This window comes from Spermophilus citellus, assembly GCF_964194105.1.
Source record: "Spermophilus citellus genome assembly, chromosome: 1".
NCBI lineage: Eukaryota > Metazoa > Chordata > Mammalia > Rodentia > Sciuridae > Spermophilus > Spermophilus citellus.
This window is the reverse complement of record NC_138182.1, coordinates 122,025,640-122,048,136: the sequence shown is the minus strand read 5'-3', so window position 1 is coordinate 122,048,136 and position 22,497 is coordinate 122,025,640. Positions and strand designations below refer to the sequence as shown.

The 22,497-nt window shown below is 38.9% G+C and overlaps 1 protein-coding gene across 6 annotated transcripts in view; it reads left to right on the top strand.

Moving 5' to 3' along the window:
• The window catches only part of CREBRF (CREB3 regulatory factor), a 50,824-nt gene that overhangs the window by 5,728 nt on the left and 22,599 nt on the right, over positions 1–22,497 (top strand). For 4 of the 6 annotated variants that reach the window (XM_081284210.1, XM_081284209.1, XM_081284212.1 and 1 more), the window contains exons 2-4: positions 13,127–13,312; positions 15,169–15,294; positions 16,889–17,975. In XM_081284210.1, coding sequence (XP_081140336.1) covers positions 13,304–13,312; positions 15,169–15,294; positions 16,889–17,975 — 1,222 coding nt within the window. In that variant the 5' untranslated portion in view covers positions 13,127–13,303. Of the gene's footprint in view, positions 1–13,074; positions 13,313–15,168; positions 15,295–16,888; positions 17,976–22,497 lie in introns of all 6 variants that reach the window. The other 2 variants (XM_081284211.1, XM_081284214.1) reach the window with 2 other exon arrangements.

Sequence of the window (22,497 nt, the reverse complement as noted above, 5' to 3'; positions counted from 1 at the left end):
TTTGAAGAATAGTGAAGGAAGCCTTCTGGCCTAGTTGAGGTACAAGGGTACAACATGTATAGGTAGGGCTGGTTCTAAGGGGGCTTGAGCTAAGGCAAAGGTGGGAAGGATGGAAGAGGAAAACTGACTGTAGGATGTAGGAGGAAAGAACTGGTTTACTTTTACCTTGCCCTCTAATTCTCTTGGGCCTGCTCTAGACTGTCAAGTTGCTTGGACTCTTTGTTTTTCTCTTCTGTAGCCCTGACTTTGGTTAGTTGGTCTTTCCCCTATTTTTTAGATTTTTTAAATCTGTAGTCAAAGTCTGACCCAATTCCTTCCTCTCTTCTAATCTGCAGGTACAGTACCTTTCGTTTTGATCCTGTGTGTCCCTTACCTTCATTTGACTGTGGCCTCATTCTCATCATTTGTTTTCTTAGATTTTCATTTTGACTTGTGCCTTTCCTTCCTTTTGCTTTATTTAAAAGCAAAACAGATAAATAGATGTTTTCACAGTCTTTTTTTTTTTTCTGTGATTCCCTCTTGGGAAATATTATAAAATGAACTAGTCTTTTTTTTTTTTTTTTTTTTTTGTATTCTGGGGTTTTGAACCCAGAGGTGTTCTACCACTGAGCCACATCCCCAGCCTCCCCCTTTTTTTTTTTTTTTTTTTTTTTTTTTTTTGAGATAGGATCTGGCTAAGTTGCAGAGGCTGGCCTCTAATTTAAGATCTTCCTGCCTCAGTCAATCCAGTAACTGGTATTATAGGTGTGTGCTCAGCATATCAACTGTCCTCGACACCCATCTAAGTACTACTTATCTCTGTTTCCTTTTATAAAACATTTTTCTTTATATTCAAATATGCCACCTCTCATAGGCAACAGTTCAGAATGTGACTACTTGTGGGCCAACTTTCTCCTTTCTATTCACCTTAAAATTGCTTTGTGTAAAATTGTTTTGAATATTTGGGTTGCTTCCAGATTTCAGTAGTTAATATATATATTGAGATCTAGTTGGGTGCAGTGCAGTTAATCCCAGCAACTCTGGAAATAGGAGAATCACAATTTTGAGGCCAGGCTTAGCAGTTTAGACCCTTTCTTAAAAACAAAACAACTAAAAAACAAAGACTGTTGATGTGACTTATTTGTAAAGTACCCTGGATTCAATCCCCATATCAAAACAATAAAGTAAAATTTTTAAAATGAAATCCAATTCAAATATTCCCTCCCCCATAGGCTTTCCCAGATTGTCTCAGGTAGAATTGGTAGTATTCTAGTCTGGTTTTCTTTTTTTTTTTGGTACTATTGGGGATTTGAATGCAGAGCCTTTTGCATGATAGAAGTGCTCTACAACTGAGCTATCTCCTCAATCTTTTTATTTTTAAGCAGGGTCTCACTAAGTTTCCCAGGCTGATCTTGAACTTGCCATCCTCCTGCCTCAGCCTCCAAGTGGCTGGGATTATACGTGTGCACCACCATACCTGGCAATTTTCTAATGTTTTCTAAGTAACTCTTTTTAAAAATTAGCCTTTTTTTTTTTTTTAAAGAGAGAGGAGAGGGAGAGAGAGAGAATTTTAATATTTATTTTTTAGTTCTCGGCGGACACAACATCTTTGTTTTGCATGTGGTGCTTAGGATCGAACCCGGGCCGCACGCATGCCAGGCAAGCGTGCTACCGCTTGAGCCACATCCCCAGCCCCCCCAAAATTAGCCTTATTAAAGTATAATTTACATAGAAATTTCTTTTGATACCCAGCACTCCCCCCCAAAAAAGTTTCTACAAATACATGCTGTCATCTAACCACCACTAGCTGTGTCTGAAACATCTCCTTCACTGCAGAAAGGTCCATCTTGATCCCTCAGCAGTCAGTTCTCCCCCACCCCTGGCTCCAATCACAGATTCACTTTGTATCACTGTGGTTTTGTCTTTTTGGAATTTCATATAAATGCAATCATAGGGTGTGTTGTCTTTTGAGTCTGACTTCTCTCACCTAACAGTGCTTTTCAGGTACTCATGTTTTGTTTTTCAGTTGCACTCTTGTTTTTATGTATTGGATATACCATAGTTTGATTACCCTGTCATTTGCCAGTTGAATATTTGGGTTGCTTCCATATTTAAGGCTGTTGAGAATAAAGCTGCTATAAACATTCATGTAATGATCACTTAAATACCTGTCCTAACATTAACTACCTTTTATTTGGAAGTCAAGTTGCAGTGCGGTCTAGAGTGAACGTCCTGGAGTTAGCTGCCTTCACAGACCTTGTCCTGCCCTGTGGTTCTGAGCATTTCTCAGCTTAGATTCCCCATCTGTAAAATGGGGCGAGGTGGAGCCTGAAGCAAGCTGAGGAGCACATTCTTGTTCAAGTCATCATCTTACCAGGACTATGTACCCAGTGTTGTCAGATCTCATTTTTCACTCTCACAAAAGAGTGATATTTGATATCAGGAGTCAGAAATTTTCCTCGAAATTTTCCAGTTAAGCATTGGCAGTTAAAATTAAAGAGTTTAAAAACCTGTGTGTGGGCTGAACAAAACCAATCTGTGGGCATTGATTTCTGGCTGCAGTCCAGTTTGAGACCTCTGCTTTAAATCTTTAGTTAACTTTGTTTTCTGTTTCTAAATGTACTACTACTAGTAGAGTGCATTTATTAGGTTTCTGTTATTTTGTTTTATAGCTTAGCTTAATAGCTTGCTGGTTGTCCCTCCTCCCAAATTAAAAGCAAATGAATGGGGTGTGGTGGTGCACTGTAATCCCAGCGGCTCAGGAGGCTGAGGCAGGAGAATCGCGAGTTTAAAGTCAGCCTCAGCAAAAGCGAGGTGCTAAGCAACTCAGTGAGACTCTTTTTCTAAATAAAATACAAAATAGGGCTGGGGATGTGGCTCAGTGGTTGAGAGCCTCTGGGTTCAATCCCAGTGCCCACCCACCCCCCAAATGCTAAGAGCATGATGGAGGGCTGGGACAGGGTTCTGGTCACTCTTAATACTTCTCTGAGAGCAGCTGATTTTATTCAATGCTGTTTTCTCAGAAATTCGGATACTCTGCCTCCCTTGTTTGGTTGTTTTTGAACCATTTCGAGACAAGTATGGTACATATCAAACACTATAAGAAACTAAAGTGTTATGCGTAAACACTAACTTTTACATATGTTCTTCAAGTTGCCCAGAATCTATGGAGAAGCCACAATATTTAAAAAAGTGATAAATCATGTAATTGCATAGTAAGAGCAGTAATCTCTCTGGAGGCTCATTCCTCTTGTAATTTATCAAGTAATTCTTTATATAAAGATGACTAGTTTGTAAGTTTATGAATTGCTTTGCAAATACAAAGATTATTTTGCTGATTAAACCAGCATAATTGACAAATCACCCTCATAAAGCTGGAGACAAGGTGTTAAATGATCTGTGTTGCTTGGGTATCCCTTTCACCCTAATTCCAGGCAGCTGAGTTTTCACAGTAATTAAGTGGGGAATTTAGAAAGATTCTGAGTTGAATTTAGGTTTATACCATAACTGCATCATCTCAGGAATTTCATTATCAAGAAGGAATCTGAGTAAAAATAACCACCATTTATTGAGTGTCTGTTTTGTGCTCCAGCCTGTGTCACAGTATCCCTGCAAAGTAAGACCTGGAATTCTTAAAAGAAGTCAGGTAGGCATCTGGAATGAAATTCCAAATATTGGCTTGTAAAGAAGAGCCTTAAGAGTTTGCTTCCCTTAGAAGAAGGCTTTCGGGGGTATTAGAACTAAAGAGGCACTCAGCCCTCCTGCGTATTGGAAGAGTGGCTGTGGAACTCCATGTAGGACACCTTGTAGTCCGGTGTCCCCAGGTTCCAGATAGCTGTTGTACAGTCTTGTGCTGATGGTGTACCCTGTTTCACACAGTAAGAATGAATTTGAAAATTGCCTCCAGTGTATGTACATGCCTCTTTCAAAAAAGTTGGATCTGAGAAAGAAGAGAGGGAACCCAGTCAACCTGATGGTGGGCATGGATCCCTGCAATAGGAGCCTGGGATGTAAGAGTATATCTGCCAAATCCTGTGAGGGCTGTTTCCTGTGTGCTCTAATGTGTTCTCAACACTCTGTGTTTGTGCTGCTGCCTTTCATTGTACTCTTCTCTTTTTGCATTGAGTAGATTTCTGCAAAACAACTTAGAAAACCAAGTGATTCCTTAAAACTAAAAAAAAAAAAATTCCAATTCTGGGCATTAAACCCAAGGCCTCATGCATACTAGGCAAGTGTTCTACCACTGAGCTACATCCCCAGCCCTTTTTTATTTTGAGACAGGGTCTGCCAGAATTGCCCAGGCTGCCCTTGGATTTGGGGTCCTCCTGCTTCAGCTTCCTGAGTTGCTGGGATTACAGGCTTGCACCACTGTTAAAGATTCAAATCTTTGCTGGGCATGGTGGCACATGCCTGTGATTCTAGCAACTCAGGAGGCTGAAGCAGGAGGATCCCAAGTTTGAGGCCAGTCCCAGTAACTTAGCAAGGCCCTATCTCAAAAAAGGGACTGGGGATGTTAAGCATCCCTGAGTTCAGTCCCTAATACAAAGAGACAAGAGATTCAAATCTTTAACATAAAATGGTGTGTGTGTGTGTGTGTGTGTGTGTGTGTGTGTGTTAGAGAAAGAGAGAGAGAGGGAGGGAGGGAGGGAGGGAGGAGGAATATGAGCATAATGTAACACGTTATCAGTTCAGTGCCTGGATTCAGTGTATTTAAATAATTTTTAATCCTACTCCTTCCTCTGTTCTTTCCTCATTAGACAAGAATTATCTCAAATCTTTAAAATCAACTGCAAACAGAACACTTAACTGGGGATATTGAAAATTCAGGAGTTCAGTTTTTAATATTTTACTATATGTTACCACAGTGGTTCAAGATTCATTAATAAGCCACTCAGATACTTTGGAGCATGTTAGAGATGCTCAATAAATAGATATTGAATGACAACTTTTTGTAATGTCCTCATTTTGTATGCAGAGTGTCATACCTGGTTCCTTTTCTATAAAGACCTGTGGTCTTTTGCATTCATTCCCAGCCAGCTTGTTTGAGTCTTGTTCTGGGAAAGGCTCTGCTGAGGACTCTAGTGAAATAGACAAGAGATAATGGTCAGCCTCAAAGATTTTGCAGTCTGGTAGTAAGAAGCAAGGGGCTGGTGAGGCAGAGGAAGAAAAATGTGAGCAAGATAATGAAAGCCAGAGTCTTACTGTTTTGGGATCTTTAGTAAAGTGAGATTATAAGTACCTCAAGGATTTGGAGTGATGGGAAGATCAATCTAGTATTATTGTTTATTTATAGAAGAGTAGTGGATGATGGAGTTGAGAACCCAGCACAGAACCTGGTATCTGAATATCTTGGATATCCAAGAGATTTTTGGGAGTTGCTGAAGGCAGTGGATTTTGAATTGGGGCCAGAGAACTGGAGAGAAGGAAAGGCTGAAGGCAGGAAGACTGCATGTGGTAAATTTAAGTTGATGAGAGCCACATAAAGGCTGAGTGAGTGTGAAGGGCAGAGTCAGATGGATACATTTGCGCTCAGCGCAAGGTAAACAGCTAGTGTACCTTAAAGAGAATCTGCATGATTTAATAAAGCGACTGGGGAGGAGGATAAGAGAGTCAACGTTGAGATCAGCCCTCTGTGCCAGACTGTCAGAACAGCAGGCTTGGGTGAGATGGTGGGATGTTGTGTGTGAGCAAACACAGAGGTGTCCTGATCCCAGATGGTTGGCTCGTGAACTTTTGTGTTGGGGCTAAACATGGATGACTGGGAGGCCAGTAGACATCACCTTTGAGGGGTGAGAATAGAGATGGTTTCTATGCTTTTAGGTTTGCTCAGAGGCGTCTGTTCATAAATTTCTCTTCCTTGCTGAACTTTTTTTTTATTAGTTCAAAAAGGGTTGGACAGGGGAGAGGCGACAGTACTTACCCTGACTACTTCACTGAGATACTTTATCAAAGTACTGGTTCTTATTACTTCACCAGGTTTTATCAGTGTGATTTGTAATCTGTAAACGGCCACCCAAATATGAACTCTGAATGTGTTGTCCCTGGGGTAACCAGCAGTCCCTGAGGTTAGAATGCATTCTCTGCTTCTGACTGGAATTGTTCTTGCTCTTGTGCCCTGAACAGCTTAATTACCAGGGGCCTAGGCGGCAGAAAGTCTCCAGTATCTTCTAGTTGATCATTCTCAAAATAAAAAGTAGCCCTTTCCATAAAACTTGGATTGATCCAGAGTGTTGATTTATTGGTTCCTAAAGATCTTTCACTGAGCTGCCATATGTTGTCTAGCAGAAACCTTTGGAAAGGAATTGAACAAAATTCTGAGAGATCTTGTGTCTTCTCTCAAGACTATGTTCCAAGGAGACAACACTTTTCAGATTTGGTATCTTTCTTAGTCCCTTAGGATTCTCAGTAAAATGTGGCTTTAATTATTTTGTTTAATTAAATTTTTATGGCAAACTAATTCAACCCTTGTATTTTTAAAATTCTGAGTATTAGGATTAAAAAGAGTCCTTTGGATTGACCTGGATAAAGGAGTCTCAAGGTGATATGAATAGAAAGATCACAACTGTTCTGTTTTGGCTAGGAAAAGGATCTTTTTTACTCAACCTGAGGGGAAGGATATGTCTTTTCCCTCCTTATTCTGGCCTTTACTTTGTCTTAGATCCTTAAAGACTAGCAACAGCAGGACTTGGAAAATAATGAGAGTCTTTTGCTAATTATTCCTGACATAATCTATAACCATTTTATTTATTTGCATGTGTCTAAATTTTGAAGTCTAGAGAACTGCTATTGAAGGGATAGCCATCTGCCTACTATTGGACTTATAGGTTCATATTACATGATAAAGGGGGATATTGAGTCAGGTGTGGTGGCACAGGCCTGTAATCCTGGTGACTTGGATGGCTGAGGCAGGAGAATCACAAGTTTGAGGCCAGCCCCAGCTACTTAGCAAGGCTCTCAGCCACTTAGTGAGACTCTGTCTCAAAATAAAAAATGGGCTGGGAGTATGGCCCAGTGGCAAAATCCTGGGTTAAATCCTCAGTACCAATATCCCTGGGTTAAATCCCCAGAACCAAAAAAAGGAGGGGAAGGATCTTGAACAGCAGTATATTCCTCCCATTAGGCAGTCTTTGCTTCCTCTGTGGTTTGGAGATTTGGGGATCTGATTTCTGCTGCACCAGAAAGTAGTGGCTTGATTTAGTAAGCATCTGAAGGACTGGCAAGACTATTCTGCTCAAGTCTTGCAGAGAAGTTTTTGTTTAGGATGATCACTGAGCTACAACCCCAGCCTTTTTTTTTTTTTTTTAAAGACAGGGTCTAAGTTGCTGAAGCTGTCTTTGAACTTGAGGCCCTCCCACTTCAACCTCTCAAGTTGCTGGGATTACAGGCACACCACAATGTCCCCACTAGAAAAGTTCTCAAAAGGAAAAGAATTGTTGAATGGGACCTGTTAAGTACAGCAGGGTGGCTTGATGATGTGGCAGATGGATCCTGATTGGCTGAGGTGCTTGGACAAAGTGAAGAGCTGTCTTTCTTGTCACATAAAGAAGTCCATAATGGGGCATACCTTTCAAATTAGCAAGTCGGTGAGTGGTTTGGTTTTCTCTCTCTGTCCTCTTCCCCTCCTCCCCTTTCGATCTCCCTTCCCTTCATTCTTCCAGTCTCTTCCTTTCCTTCTTTAAGCCTCAGGATAAATGGTTTGTTTAAATTAGGTCTTGAGACAGTTCCCCAACTCTTAGAACTGTGGATCTGGCACAATTTAAAAGCAGTGGAGCAAAGACCAGGATCTCTGACCACATGAAAAAAATGTTGAGCATTTCCAGCAAAGCTTAGGAAAGGTCAAAATGAACCATGGTATATGAATTATGTAACATCATTAAGTAATGGTATTCTTAAACTAAAAAATTAGAAAAACATTTCATTGTGATAAAATATACATTTATAATTTTAACCATTTCACTTATGATAAGTACATTGACATGGTATGTCATCTTCACCATATTTGTTTCTAGCATATTGTCATCATCCCAAACGGAAGCTCTGAACCCATTAAATAACTCTTCCAGCCCTTGGTAATCTACTTTCAATCTTTATGAATTTGCCTTTTCTAGACACTTCCTATAAATTGAATCATACATTATTTGTCCTTTTGTGTCTGGTTCATTTCACTTAACATAATGTTTTCAAGGTTCATACTGGTTGTAGGATGCATCAGAATTTCATTCCTGGGGCTGGAGCTATAGCTCAGCGGTAGAGTGCTCACCCAGTGTGCATAAAGTTCTGGGTTTGATCCCCAGCGCCACAGATAAATAAAATTGTATATAATTTCAGTATATCTAGGGAGGACAAACTAACCCAGCCCTAATATATTCATCTTAAAAAGGAAGAATTTTATTCCTTTTTATGACTGAGTTATTCATTGTTTTTGTGCTGTGGTTTGTTTATCCATTGTCTATTGGTGGGCACTTGAGTTTGTTCATGTCTTTGGTTTATGAAGAGTGCTGCTGTGAACACAAGTTACATACCTGCCTGAGTGCTTGCTTTCAGTTCTTCTGGGCACATACCTAGGAATGGAATTGCTGGAACATTTGGTCATTCTATGTTTAACTTTTTGAGGAACTGCTAAATTATTTCCCACACCAGCTGCACCACTTTCATTCCCACCAGCCATTCTGGTTTCTCTAGATCCTCACCAACATGTGTTACTTTCCATGGTTAATAGCCATCCTAGTGGGTGTGTCAAAATTTTTAACATTTATTCTGATCTTTGTTGGATGACTCAGAAGGGCAACTTACCATCATGAGGAGCCATTTCCTTCAGGTTACTAAAAGGTGTCAGTGGCCATATGAAAGGGAAGGTGTGGGATTCTGGCCATTTATACAGTATCAGTGTATACATAAGATATTTCATTCATAAAGAGGTTTATATTTTTCTTGATGTGACCTTTTTAAAAATATGTGGGTTCATGGATCAGCTGAGACCCTCAGATTGAGATGAGACACAGTTGCAGGATACATATCAGCTTTTATATTTGGCTTTTAGAGTTGCAAGTAATGGTTTGGGCAGTCCTAAGCTTTGGTAAGAAGTCCTTTGACTGAACCTATTATCTTACTCTACCTGTTGCCTTGCCTGACAGATGCCTCAACAATGCTCAGTAACCAAAAACCCAGCACAGAACCTAGTAGAAAGGGATGTGGAAGAAATTGAGATGTTGGTTGTCTTAAGTTGTCCCATTGCTGCTCAAAATTTAGTTTTTAGTCCTCCTCATTGCTTCAAAGAGCTAGTTCTGTGTTTCAGGATTGTTTTCCTGTGCCTAGGAGGTGGTGTTGAATATTTTTGAATGAGCCCAGGTACAGAAAATATATTGGTAAATATTATGTCTGATGAACCATAGTTCTTTCTTCCTTGAGAAACCCACAAAACAGTACTGAGAACTGGTGAGCCAGCGCTGTCAAGAAGTGATGCCTGGGAGAATTTAGCTCCTCTGGTGTTTGCTAGTTTGTATTTCTGGAAAAAGCACTCATCTTCAGGGAGGGAGGGCGATTATACTCAAGTCTGGGAAATGGCGCTGCTCTTTCCCCTATTGTGATTTGCGTGCACAGCAGCTCCTTGGCCTATCCAAGAAGTCCTGCAGGAGAGGTAGCCAGTCATTTCACCTTCCTTGGAACAGACATTCCTCAGTCGTACTTTGGGAAATTAGACCATTGCTTTCAATGCATTTCAGTATCAAAGCTTGAGAATAAAAAAAGTGTGAAGCCATCCTGAAAAGCAAGTTGTCACACATTCCTCCTCAGTGTTATTCTGCCACTAAGCATTAATGCCTCCCTGTGTGGCTCCCTGGTATAGGACACAGTTTATTGGAAGTTGGTATATAATGGTAACTGCTGTAGAATCCTTTATTTTTTGCTTCCACTTTCAGATGGGGAATTTTGTTCTTCATGGTTGTTTCCCAGCTCATGTTTAGAACAATACTCTAAATTTCTGGGAAATGGGTCCAAAATGTTGAGTGAGAAACAACCTAGGACTGGGAGTTCATTACTGAGAGGAGCCCCACTGCTTGGAGTAGAATTGGTGCTTCTCTCATCCTGTTTCCTCCTGTTTGATTTTTATTTATTTATTTTTTGGGGTTACAGGGGATTGAACTCAGGGACACTTAACCACTGAGCCACATCCCAGCTCTTTTTTATTTTGAGACAGGGTTTCTCTAAGTCGCCTAAGGCCTTGCTAAGTTGTTGACGTTGGCTTTGAACTTGCGATTCTCTTACCTCAGCCTCTAGAGCTGTGGGATTATAGGTATGCCACAGCCTCTGTTTTGTGCTGTTTGAGAAACAAGGAGAAGCAACTTATTAGGACCTTCAGCAGCCCTTCACTTGGGAGTTTAACCCTTCACTTGGTGGGTGCCTACTCTTTGGAACCCACATCTTTGCTATCAACAGCGCTCAGCTTTGCTACCAACAGTTGTCACAAATATTGAGTTTCTGAGCTGGGCTCCATGGGACAAAGAAAGCATTGGCAAAGTATACCTATTAGCCATAATAACCCTTCTAAATTTGTATTATTACTACTTTTTAATCTGATAATCTCATTAATTCTCATAGCATCCCTATTACATAAAGGAGAATAACAGATCTCAGGTTCGTGAGCTAAGGCATAAATAAGTAACATGTTTTAATTCATATGGCTGTTTGAATTTAATCATGAGATTACAACTGGAATCAGGAGTCAGATGTGATGGTAAATCCTATAATTCTCATGACTTGGGAGACTGAGGTAGGAGAATTGCAAGTTTGACACTAGCCTCGTTGATTTAGGAAAAATAAAAATAAAAAAGGCTGGGGAGTAACAGTGGTTGCTTAGCAAGTACAAATTCCTCGGTTCAATCACGAGCATTGAAAAAAAAAAAAAAGGAGAAAAACTACTTGGAGGTGGGGACGGGAAGAGCAAATAAGTTCAAGGCCAGCCTCAGCAACTCAGTGAGACCTTGTCTCAAAATAAAAAAATAGAAAGGGTTGGGGATGCAGCTCAGTGGTGGATTTTCCTTGGGTTCAGTCTCCAGTACTGGGGAGTGGGGGACTAGAACCACATTTCTTTCTTTTTTTTTAATGGATTCTGAATTTTTAAAATACCTTTATTTTATTTTTTATGTGGTGCTGAGGATTAAACCCAGGGCCTCATGTGTGCTAGGCAAGCACTCTACCACTGAGCCACAGCCTCAGTTCCGTGGAACCACATTTCTTATTGATCAAACAAGTGCTCTTTTTTTGATAACTACATTAAGTGAAATTTGGTCTTGATGTTTTAAAATAAAATTCCAAAGAAATTCTTGTATTTGTATGGAAGTTTCATGGCTTAGACAATCTAGTAGCCAGGAGAGGGTCATAGTGTTTTTGTTTTTTGTCTTGAAATGAGAAAATTAAGGCTTAGAAAGATTTTCACCTGGTGTTGTATAGCTTGCAAGTGAGAACTGTGACTAACACTTAGCCCTTTTCTATCCAGTGTTTCTGATAAATTAGACTCATGGCAATTAGATCTTTAGAAGAAGCCAGCAAGTATATGTTGACTAGGACTCAACCCCTGCCTGAGTCTTCAGCCTCAGTCTGTTACTAGTCAGTGTAAGTTTTTAGGTTTTAAAGGTTGTCAGGCTTTTCTTTCAGATCCAGGTTTGAGACCAGGATTATACTAGTTCATTTTGATGATGTATGACTTGAATTCATTGCCTTCTTGGGGCCTAAATAATAGATCTAGAATAGATGACTGATCTTATCTTTCACAGGAATCAGGGGAAGAGTTTTGACTAGGACTACTTACTGGTAATGGGACCAAGGTATGAAGTCATTTGAGCAAGAACTTATCTTTGGCAGGAGCAGGGTTCAGTCCACTTGGACAATTTCACTGAACTGGAAAGCACAGCTTAACTCTGTTTCTAGGCCCTGGCTGGGTATTTGACGGTGCTTCCTAGGTGAGACCAGTGAGCTGGAATGACATCCATGAGAGGAGAGCCCAACAAAGATCCAGGAAATTGTAGTCAATTTATTAATCTAATTAAATAGAACAGTTACTTAGTGCTTTCTCAACTCTTATTTGTTCAGTAAGAGGCTTTTGGAATTGAAATAATTTACCAGTCTAGCTCAGAGAATGTATGAATTACAGAGGGCAGATCAGTTTAAATTGGCTCTTTATATTAATTTAAGAAATGTCACTGCATTTAGACTGAACCATGGCAAGGGTAAGCAGCAGTCCTCCAACATCAGGGTGGGTCAGAGTCTCCTGGGAGACTTGTTTATAAACTACTCCTGAGCCCCACTCTAGGGCTTCTGTTTGGTAATGGGGCTTGGGCCCAAGATTTTGCATTTCTAACAATTCCTAGGTTGATTGTGGTGGTCCTGGGATTGCACTTTTGAGAACTACTGACTTAGGACAAGAAAATGAGTTCTAGGTATAGCTATTTTTCTTTCTCCTCATTGAGGTCTTTACAATAAGGGAAAGGGAATTAACCTATTAGTCTGCACCTTGCAAGACCCCATGCCAGATGATTTGCAGTCATATTTAACTTAACCCTTGAAACCACTGGGCAAAGGAATCCCCATTCCATACTGCCTCAACTTACACCCTGTTTTAAAAACCTGCTGGAGTAATTCTTTTTTTTTTCCCAAGGACAGTTTTTAGTTATATCTCAAAGAATAATATTGGTGTATACCATTACAGGTCTGATTTTTTTTTTAATGTAGCCTGTATGTTAAATTTCATTGCTATTGTGGATTCATTACTCTCCTTGTAGATTTATGAGATATAAGACATAATTTAGCAGTAATGATTTATAATTGATGAGATTAAATGAGGTATGTTTCCTCTCAAGTGAATGAGAGCTTGATTTACTGTTAAGTAAAATACTTTTTCTGATCATGGGAAAGATGAGGATATATTCATTTTATCACAATAGGTTATTTTTGAGCTTTACCAGTTGGTTATTGATCAATTCTATTTTTACAAATAAGGTGAATTTCAGGATACTAGGTACAAAGACATGACTGAATTTTTGATAATAATCAGAAGACTTCCTCATTTAAAGTATTCTTTGTTAATGTTGTTTTTGAAAGGTCAACTTGTTTTCAATGGAGCTCAGTGAAGTTACTTTGTGTTGTTTGACAGAATCGCACAGAATTATTAAAACAGTGACCCAAGCAATTGAGTTGAAGGCATTCTGAGGAAACCTGCTATTTATTGTGAAAATCATCTTTGATTTTGGAATAAAAAGTAAAGCTGGAAAGGAATTTACAGACGAAAAAAAGAAGTTTGAAATTGGACTCACAGGATCTGGGCTTGGAAATGCCTCAGGTAAATCATAAGGAATAGGTGCCAAGTTGTTTTCCTCCTGTAGAAAGCTAGCACCATGGGCTTATAAGTTCTGAGTCTTAACACAATTTGGCATGTTGCTGTTATTGCTGATCTCAACTTGTTTGGAAATTGTGTCCTCCTTCCTTTGCCTTCTGTTTTCTCCCAGCCACAGCTTTGAACTCCAATGAATTTGTCACAGGAAGCATGATGAATAGGTAGGTTAGGAAGTGGGTAGATCTGATAGCTTTATGGGGGCTAAACCAGCTCCCTAAAAATGAATCTGCTACAGCAATCCATTTTCCATCTCCTTTGGTTTCTTCCTAATTTCCAACTCCTTCCTTTCATTTATGACGGTTGAGAAGTAGTTAAAAGGAAACAGGGCTCTCAGCCTCTTCCCATCCCATCTGTGTCTCACATGTGTGTGCATGCACATGCATATACCTCTTGAAAAATATGTCTAAGGATGATTATATTAGGCAGTTATTTGAATTGATCAGTTCGGGTTTGAGGCAATCACTGAAACAATAAGTAGAGCCCTCTTAGTCCCTGTTCTTTCCCAAACTCCTTGCCTTTTAGTGGTTAGCTCCTGCACTCCCTGTTTGTTTCAGTGCTGGGAAGAAACCAAGAACTAATGAGTGGGCAGAGATTTAGGCAGCTTTCTGTAAGTTCTGTACAGAAGTATTCCTTAAACGCAGGGAGTCAATGACTTCCAGCAGAGGCGAAGAAGGGAACTTGCTAGCTGATACTAAAAATGCCAGAGGGCCACCTCCCCCAGCCCTGTGCCACATGGACTGCACATGGGTTTTAGGATTCTTGCCCAAACAAGATTTAGTTTATTGTTATCGACTACTTGAATTTAGGACTATACAACTTTTTCCCAGCCTAAATATTTTGAGGAAATAAGGTCCCACAGGTCTGGAAGGGGTAGGGAAAGTGAGAGAAAGAAAGAATGGGATGGGGAGCATCAAGAAAGAAAAATGGGAAGAGAGTATGTGAAAGGCCAGTCATGGTAAGCAGAAGGTGTAGGTAGAATCTTAAGCCAATAGACTAAAAGCATTTTAAAAACTTGTGCAGAAATTTGCAGAAGAAAAACAAAAAAAGGTAAAGAGAAACATTTTATTCTTTCTCATCAGAGTTAGATTTCAGAATGAGGCCTTTGTGTTATTTGAGCTGCTTTACAAGTGTGAGTTTTGACTTTGAAGTGATTTTGGATAGATGTTGAAATGTAAAAAGGCAATAGAAAGAAAACAGAGGAGTATTAACTTTGAATGCAGAGTCTTTTTTTCCTTTCTTGTTTATTATAGAATGAAGTGTACTTCCCAGGATTCAAGATGAAAGCTACAGAGGTCATGCCCAAGTTTCTGATCACAGCCAGGAGATTTGGGGGCTATTTTGTTGATCCTATTTGTTGGAGTAAAGATGTCATAATTGTCCCCCAGTTTGTTCTGGGAAATGAGATGCTAATCTCACTCAGCAGTATAGAGTAGAGCTGATGTGAACCTTTGCAGGTCCCAGGAAATGCCAGGATTCTCTACTTTAGGAAGAATTTGAAGAAATGTTATAAAAGTGTTCATTAAGTGCTGCACACTGACTCTGGTGCTAAATAAACTTTATTTTTATAAGTTAGATATTATTAGCAATTGCTACTATTTTTTTTCTATTTTTTAATGCACCTTAGGTATTTTCCTCATGTAATTCCACAGTTAAATGCTAGTAAAAGCTCTTAAATGTTTCTATACAGTAGAAAAAAATTCAGAATTATTTTCTGAAAATAAATTGCTTGGAGTGGGGTTCATGTGTAATAAATTGGTCTTAAGTACTGTTTAGCTTTCTAAAATGAAATCACTGTATTATAGCCTAGTGTCAGCGGAATGGACCCACCTTTTGGGGATGCCTTTCGAAGCCACGCCTTTTCAGAGCAGACTCTGATGAGCACAGATCTCTTAGCAAACAGTTCTGATCCAGATTTCATGTATGAACTGGTAAGCATATATATAAATATATATATATATATATATATATATACACACACATTTTTTAAAAATTTCAGCTTTGGTTGATTTGGGGTAAAAGTTGTGGTAGATTTTCTTAATCTATAAATGCCTGAAAAGAAAAAAAAATTGTGATATTTGATTTTTGTGACTATATGTCTAGTAATTTTAGAAGGATATATAAACCCATTGAAAATAGAGAAGAGGTTATAAGTATCTTCAAGTTTTTCATGAGGAGAATAAGAATCTGGCTTGTTCATTTGTTTGTTTTGAGGTGCTGGGGATTGAATCCAGGGCTTCTCGACTGTTAGGCAAGTGCTCTACCACTGATCTACATCCCCAGCCCAGAAGCTGTGGTTTCTTTTTGTTTTTGCCTGCTTCTGGTTTTTTAGCTAGAAAATTAAGGAATGATGCATTGAGCAAGGTGGTAAGATACAGAGTATGTGAGGCAAAAGTAGAAATTCAAAGTAATACTTGAATATACTTTTTATGAGATAAAATTCTTAACATCTTCTAAAAATAATTTTGATACATATGACATAAGTAATATGGAAGTATATAAAACTGGAAAACTGAGTGCACAAAATGTAAATTTATTTAAAAATCATTGAATCATACACTTAATAAAATTGAGTTTTATGGTATCTAAACCTACTGCAGTGAAGCTGTTAAAACACAGTTACACAAGCTAAAACAACCTAGATGAACAAATAGAGTAGAAATGGAAAACTTCCTGGTTCCTTTTCTTTTTTTTTTTTTTTTTTTTTTTCTTATGGTGCTGGGGATTGAACCCAGGGCCTTATGCATGAGAGGCAAGCACTCTACCAATTGAGCTATATCCCTAGACCCTTTCTCATTTCTTTACTGAGCCTCCACCTTCCAGACCTTTTCTCAAAAGGTAACTACTATTAAACCAAATTTTTCCTGTGCATTTATAAACATATGGGTATGTTTCTTAATTAGATGACATACTTTTAGATGCAGTATTCTTTCACTTGCTTTTTAAACATAGAAATATATGAATTGTCTTTTTTAGGACTAACCTTCATTCTTTTTAATGGCTACAAAGTGTTACGGACTTTTAAAATCACATCTCTAAATTGCATGAGGAATATTTTACTTCCCTGTCCAGAAATTGTTACAGTGTCTTGCAAAAGATCTTACATTCTGTGGCTGAGTTCCAGCTTTCTTTGGGGTGCTCTTTGCCTCTATATTTAATCTACTTAGGAACACATATTCTTCTGTAATGAAGGTGAGGTCTTCATTATTTGCTTCTTAATTGAAGCTAAAGATACCCTGCCAAATCCCCCCAAGACCAGGAAATGTAAACTCATTTTAGGAAGCATTCATAGTAAAGCTCCAGAGCCCTTGGTGTTTGGACCATGCCTAAGCCTCTTGAGGAACATATTTTCCCTCCTTTTTTTTTCTTGCCCAGTGAAATGATGATGTAGGTGTCATGTCAGTAGCGTTCTTAAAGCAGACCAGAGGTAGAGTAGTTATCTATCAGTTTGATATGTGCAAGTGATGATGGAAGTAATTATTCTGAAAATATGGTGTGTGACTTGTTTTTTTAAACCTTTCTTAGGATAGAGAGATGAACTATCAACAGAATCCTAGAGACAACTTACTTTCTTTGGAGGACTGCAAGGACATTGAAAATCTGGAGTCCTTCACAGATGTTCTGGATAATGAGGGTGCTTTAGCCTCAAACTGGGAACAGTGGGATACATACTGTGAAGACTTAACCAAGTACACCAAACTAACCAGCTGCGACATCTGGGGAACAAAAGAAGTGGATTACTTGGGTCTTGATGACTTCTCTAGCCCTTACCAAGATGAAGAGGTCATAAGTAAAACTCCAACTTTGGCCCAGCTTAATAGTGAGGACTCTCAGTCTGTTTCTGATTCCCTTTATTATCCTGATTCACTTTTCAGTATCAAACAAAATCCCTTATCCTCTTCATTCCCTGGTAAAAAGATCACAAGCAGAGCAGCTGCCCCTGTGTGTTCTTCAAAGACTCTTCAGGCTGAGGTTCCTTTGTCAGACTGTGTCCAAAAAGCAAGTAAACCCACTTCAAGCACACAAATCATGGTGAAGACCAACGTGTATCATAACGAAAAGGTGAACTTTCATGTTGAATGTAAAGACTATGTAAAAAAGGCAAAGGTAAAGATCAGCCCCGTGCAACAGAGCCGGTCCTTGCTGAGCCAGGCGCATGCAGATGCTGCGAAGGAGAACATGTGCTACTGTGGTGCCGTGGCAAAGAGGCCAGAGAAAAAGGGGTTGGAACCTCTCCAGGGCCATGCCACCCCCACCTTGCCCTTCAAAGAAACCCAGGAACTATTACTTAGTCCCCTGCCCCAGGAAGGTCCAGGGTCGGTTGCCACAGGAGAGAGTAGTAGCCTTTCTGCCAGCACGTCGGTCTCAGATTCATCCCAGAAAAAAGAAGAGCACAATTACTCTCTTTTTGTTTCTGACAACTTGGGAGAACAGCCTACCAAATGCAGTCCTGAAGAAGAGGAGGATGACGAGGAGGATGTTGACGATGAGGACCATGATGAAGGGTTTGGCAGCGAGCATGAACTTTCTGAAAATGAGGAGGAAGAGGAGGAGGAAGAGGATTACGAAGATGACAAAGATGATGATATTAGTGACACTTTCTCTGAACCAGGTATTAAATGTTTGGAGGCTTACAAACTGACCTTTCTATCTCTGTTTTGAAGTGGAAAGATTTTGTGTGGGTGGTTTATTTTAGTTTGAGGATTAAATGACTATATTGACCTGGATATATAATTGCTTTCTTAAAAATCTTTTTTTTTCTTTTTTTGATACTGAGGATTGAGGGATTGAACTCAGGGATGCTCCACCACTGAACTAAATCATTAACCCTTTTCATTTTTCATTTTGAAACAAGAGTCTAAGTTGCCCAGGCTGGTCTTGAACCTGTGATCCTTCTGTCTCAGCCTTCCAAGTGGCTGGGATCACAGGTGTGCATTGTAATGTCCAGCTTGTAATTTCTTTTTTCTATTCAAACAGCTCTAAAATGATTGCTTCTCCTCATACAGTAATTCATATACTGGGTTCCTTTCTTAAATATCTTATGTTGTGACCTGATTTGTCACTGTCCTTGAGCAGTTGTGTAAAGATGCCAAGAATCTTTTGGTCTAAAATATATTACTATCTAAATATGATCCTCTACGACAGTCACAGTATATTAGAAATATCTAGATATTGAACCAAGTAATGATAGTTCATGTTACTCAGGCCTATAACCAACAAATCCTGTTTAATGATGTAATGGTGGGCTTTTTTTCTGTCATATGTTCATTTCCACAGTATTTTCTCATTTAAGAAAAATAATGTTATAATTTGAGCATTGGGGAGACCCCTATTCATTTTGTGCAGTGCATGTAAATAAATGGGAGAAAGAAGTTGAAACTTGCAGGGAACTGGATGACTTCAGCATTTCCAGGTTTGGGCCATTATCTTTGTAGGCTGGTGTAGTCTGTTTATTGCCAAGTGACACACAGTTAAAAATGCACAAGGAAGTGAAGGTCTTTGAGCCAGACCCTTTGGCACACACTTATAATCTCAGTGACTTGGGAAGCTGAGGCAGGAGGATCACCAAGTTTTAGGCTACCTTAGCAAATTAATGAGACCCTCAGCAACTTAGTGAGACCTTGTCTCAAAATTAAAATTAAAAGACTAAGAATGTAGGTAGCTTAGTGGTAGAGTATGCCTGGGTTAAATCCCTAGTCCAAAAAAAAAAAAAAATTAAGATCTTCAAATTCAAACAAAAGTTATTTGCTTACCATGTTCAGCCAGAGGAAGGAGAAGCTGTGCTCCATTTGTGTACAGTATGCCAAAATGTATTCTTCTGTCATATGTAACCAATTAGAAAAAATTGTTATAAAAGATTATTTGCTTAAAAAATAGTATTGAACATTTAAGATCTGCCCATCACAAATCTTGAGTACACAATGCAGTGTTATTTACCATAGTCAGCAAGCTATATCCAGAACTCATTCATCCCGCAGAACTGATGCTGTTGTCTTTGATCAACTCTCCCCATTTCTCCCACCTGCCAGCCCCTGGAAACCACCATTCTACACTCCACATTCTAGATTCCACATATGAGTCTGTAGTCCTCTTTCCATGCCTGGTGTGTTCACTAAACATACCGTGCTTCAGGATCAGCCTTTTTAAAAACTTGAGAATATTTTTCTCTGAGTGTGTGTACACACGTTTTCTCTCTATATGTCCACGATGTCCTTAAAGGCAATTCTGTATCTTGCATATTGTGAATAATGTTGCAGTAGATGTAGGAATGCAGATATGTTCTAGAGACTGATTTTGTTTCCTTTGGCTGTGTTCCTGGAAGTAGGATTGTTGAAGCATATGGTAAGTCTGTTTTAATTTTTTCTTTTTTGGTACTGGAGATCGAACCCAGGGGTGCTTTACCACAGTGTTTGATCCCCAACTATCTATCTATCTATCTATCTATTTATTTTTGTGGTGCTGGGGATCCAACCCAGGGCCTCACACATTGTAGGCAAGTGCTCTACCACTGATCCACATCCCTGTCTCATTTTATTGTTTGAGACAGGGTCTTGTTGAGTCGCTCAGCACCTCACTGAGTTGCTAAGGCTGAGATCCTTCTGCTTCAGCCTCCTGTGTCCCTGGGATTCTAGGCATGCAGTGTCTGCAGTGTTTTAGGTGTGGGATTTTTTTCAGATTTTGAAATGTTTGCATAGACTTCATTGGTTTAGTATCCTTACACCAGAATGCTCCAAAATATAGAACTTTTTGGTCATCTAGTACTCAAAAAAACTTTGGATTTTGAAACATTTCAGATTTGCGGTTAGGATGCTTACCCAGCATTTTGTTCAAAACTTTTGTGTCTGTATTTATCAGGTGAATGGGCCTGTAATTTTTCTTTTCTGTTGTCCTCTAGTCTGGCTTTGGTATCATGGTAATGTTACCCTTGTAGAATGAGGTCGGAGTTGTTCCCTCCTCTTTACTGTTTTGGAGGAATTTGAGGATCTGTGTTAATTTGTCCTTAAATATTTAGTAGAATTCACCACCGAAGCCATCATGCCCTGGGCTTTTATTTTTTGAGAATTTTTGATTACTGATTCATTCTCCTTACTTGTTACTGGTCTGTTCAGAGTTTTTGTTTCTTCTTTCCTTCCTTCTTTCTGAGAGGCAGTCTTACTGTTTTGTCCAAGCTGGCCTTGAACTCTGACTCCTCCTGCTGCAGCCTCTCAAGTAGCTGGGACTGCAGGCATGCAGCCTTGAGCCTGGCAGGGCTTCTGTTTCTTTGTGACTCAGTCTTGGTAGGATGTCTGTTCAAGAATTTATTTATTCTAGGTTATCCAATTTGTTGGTGTGTAAAATTACTCACAGGGTCTCTTTTGATCCTTTGTATTTCTGTGTTATTTTAAATGTTTTTCCTTTCATTTACAACCTTAGAGTCTTCTTTTCCTTAGTCTAGCTAATGCCTTATTAATTTTATTTCTTTTTTTTAAAAAACCTTCATTGATATTTTCTATTGTTTTCAAATCTTTATTTCACTTACTGACATGATCATTGTTATTTCCCTCCTTCAGCTAACTTTCAGTTGGTTTCTTTTTTCTAGTTCTTGAGGTGTAAAGTTTACTTGTTCACTTGAAATCTTTTTTCTTAATGTAGACATTTATTATTGTAAAATTCCTTCTTAAAACTCTTTCTGCTACATCTCGTAAGTAAAATGGATATGTTGTTTCCATTTTAATTTCTCTCAAGGTTTTTTGTTTCTTTTGTTTTTTGACTCATTGGTTGTTCAGGAGTTTAATTTGTACATATTTGATTTTTTCCAATTTTCTTCTCTTTATTGCTTTCTAGTTTCATGCCATTGTGGTCAGATATAAATTTTTAAAATAATTGGTGTGAATTTCAGCCTTTTAAATTTATTAAGACTAGTTTTGTAGCTAATTTATAATCTATTCTGGACAATATTCTTTTTATGCTTGACAAAAATGTGTGTTCTGCTGCTGTAGGTTGGATTTTCTATGTGTGTTTTTTAGGACCATTTGTTGTGTTTTTTTTTGGTCCTGGGGATTAAACTAGGGAACACTTGACCACTGAGCCATATCCCAGCCCTGTTTTGTGTTTTATTTAGAGATAGGGTCTCACTGAGTTGCTTAGTGCCTTGCCATTGCTGAGGCTGGCTGTGAACTCAGGATCCTCCTGCCTCAGTCTCCCGAGCCACTGGATTACAGGTGTGTGCCACCGCGCCTGGCCCATTTGTTTTTTAGTGATTTCCTGGTTGATATTCTGTCTGGACCATCTGTCCATTTTTGCAAGTGGGTGTTTAAGTCCCCTACTTTTGTATTACATCTGTTTCTCCTTTCAGTTATGTTAATGTATGCTTTATTTTAGGTGCTCTGACACAGGTACTATATATTTATAATTGTTATACCCTTTAGTTTTTAACTGAAAGCCTGTTTTGTCCAAGTATTATTCCCCCACCCCAGGTCTTTTTGGTTACAGTTTGTATGAACTATCTTTTTCCATGTCTTTCAGTTTGCCTTCATTTATTTATTTTTTGTGGTATTTATTGGGGATTGAACCCAGAGCCCTGTACATGCTAGGCAAATGCTCTACCACTGAGTAGAGCTACATCTCCAGTCCTTGCATGTGTTCTTAAAATTGTGGGGTGTGGTGGCACACACCTGTAATCCCAGTGTCTGGGGAGTCTGGGGCAGGAAGATTACAAATTTGAGATAATTTAGAGAGACCCTGTCTCAAAATTTAAAAAAAAAATTAAGGATGGGTATGTGACTCAGTGGTACACATGCCCCTAAGAACAATCCAAGTACAACCAGCCAATCAACCAAACATCCAACAACCACCACCAACAACAACGAAAAAATTAAAGTTAGTCTATTACAGGCAGCATATAGTTTATGCTTGTTTTTATTCATTTAGCTACTCTAGATCTTTTGATTGATATTGATAGGTAAGATGAAGATTTACTATTGCCATTTTGCTAATCTTCTGACTTTTTTGTTCTTTTGTTACATTCTTCTCTCTTCCTTTGTGATTTGTTGATTTTTTTTCCTAGTGTACTTTGATTCCTTTATCATCTAATCTACTACAGGTTTTTTTTCTTTGTGGGTATTATGAAGCTTAGTTTGTCTTAGTCTTTAGTT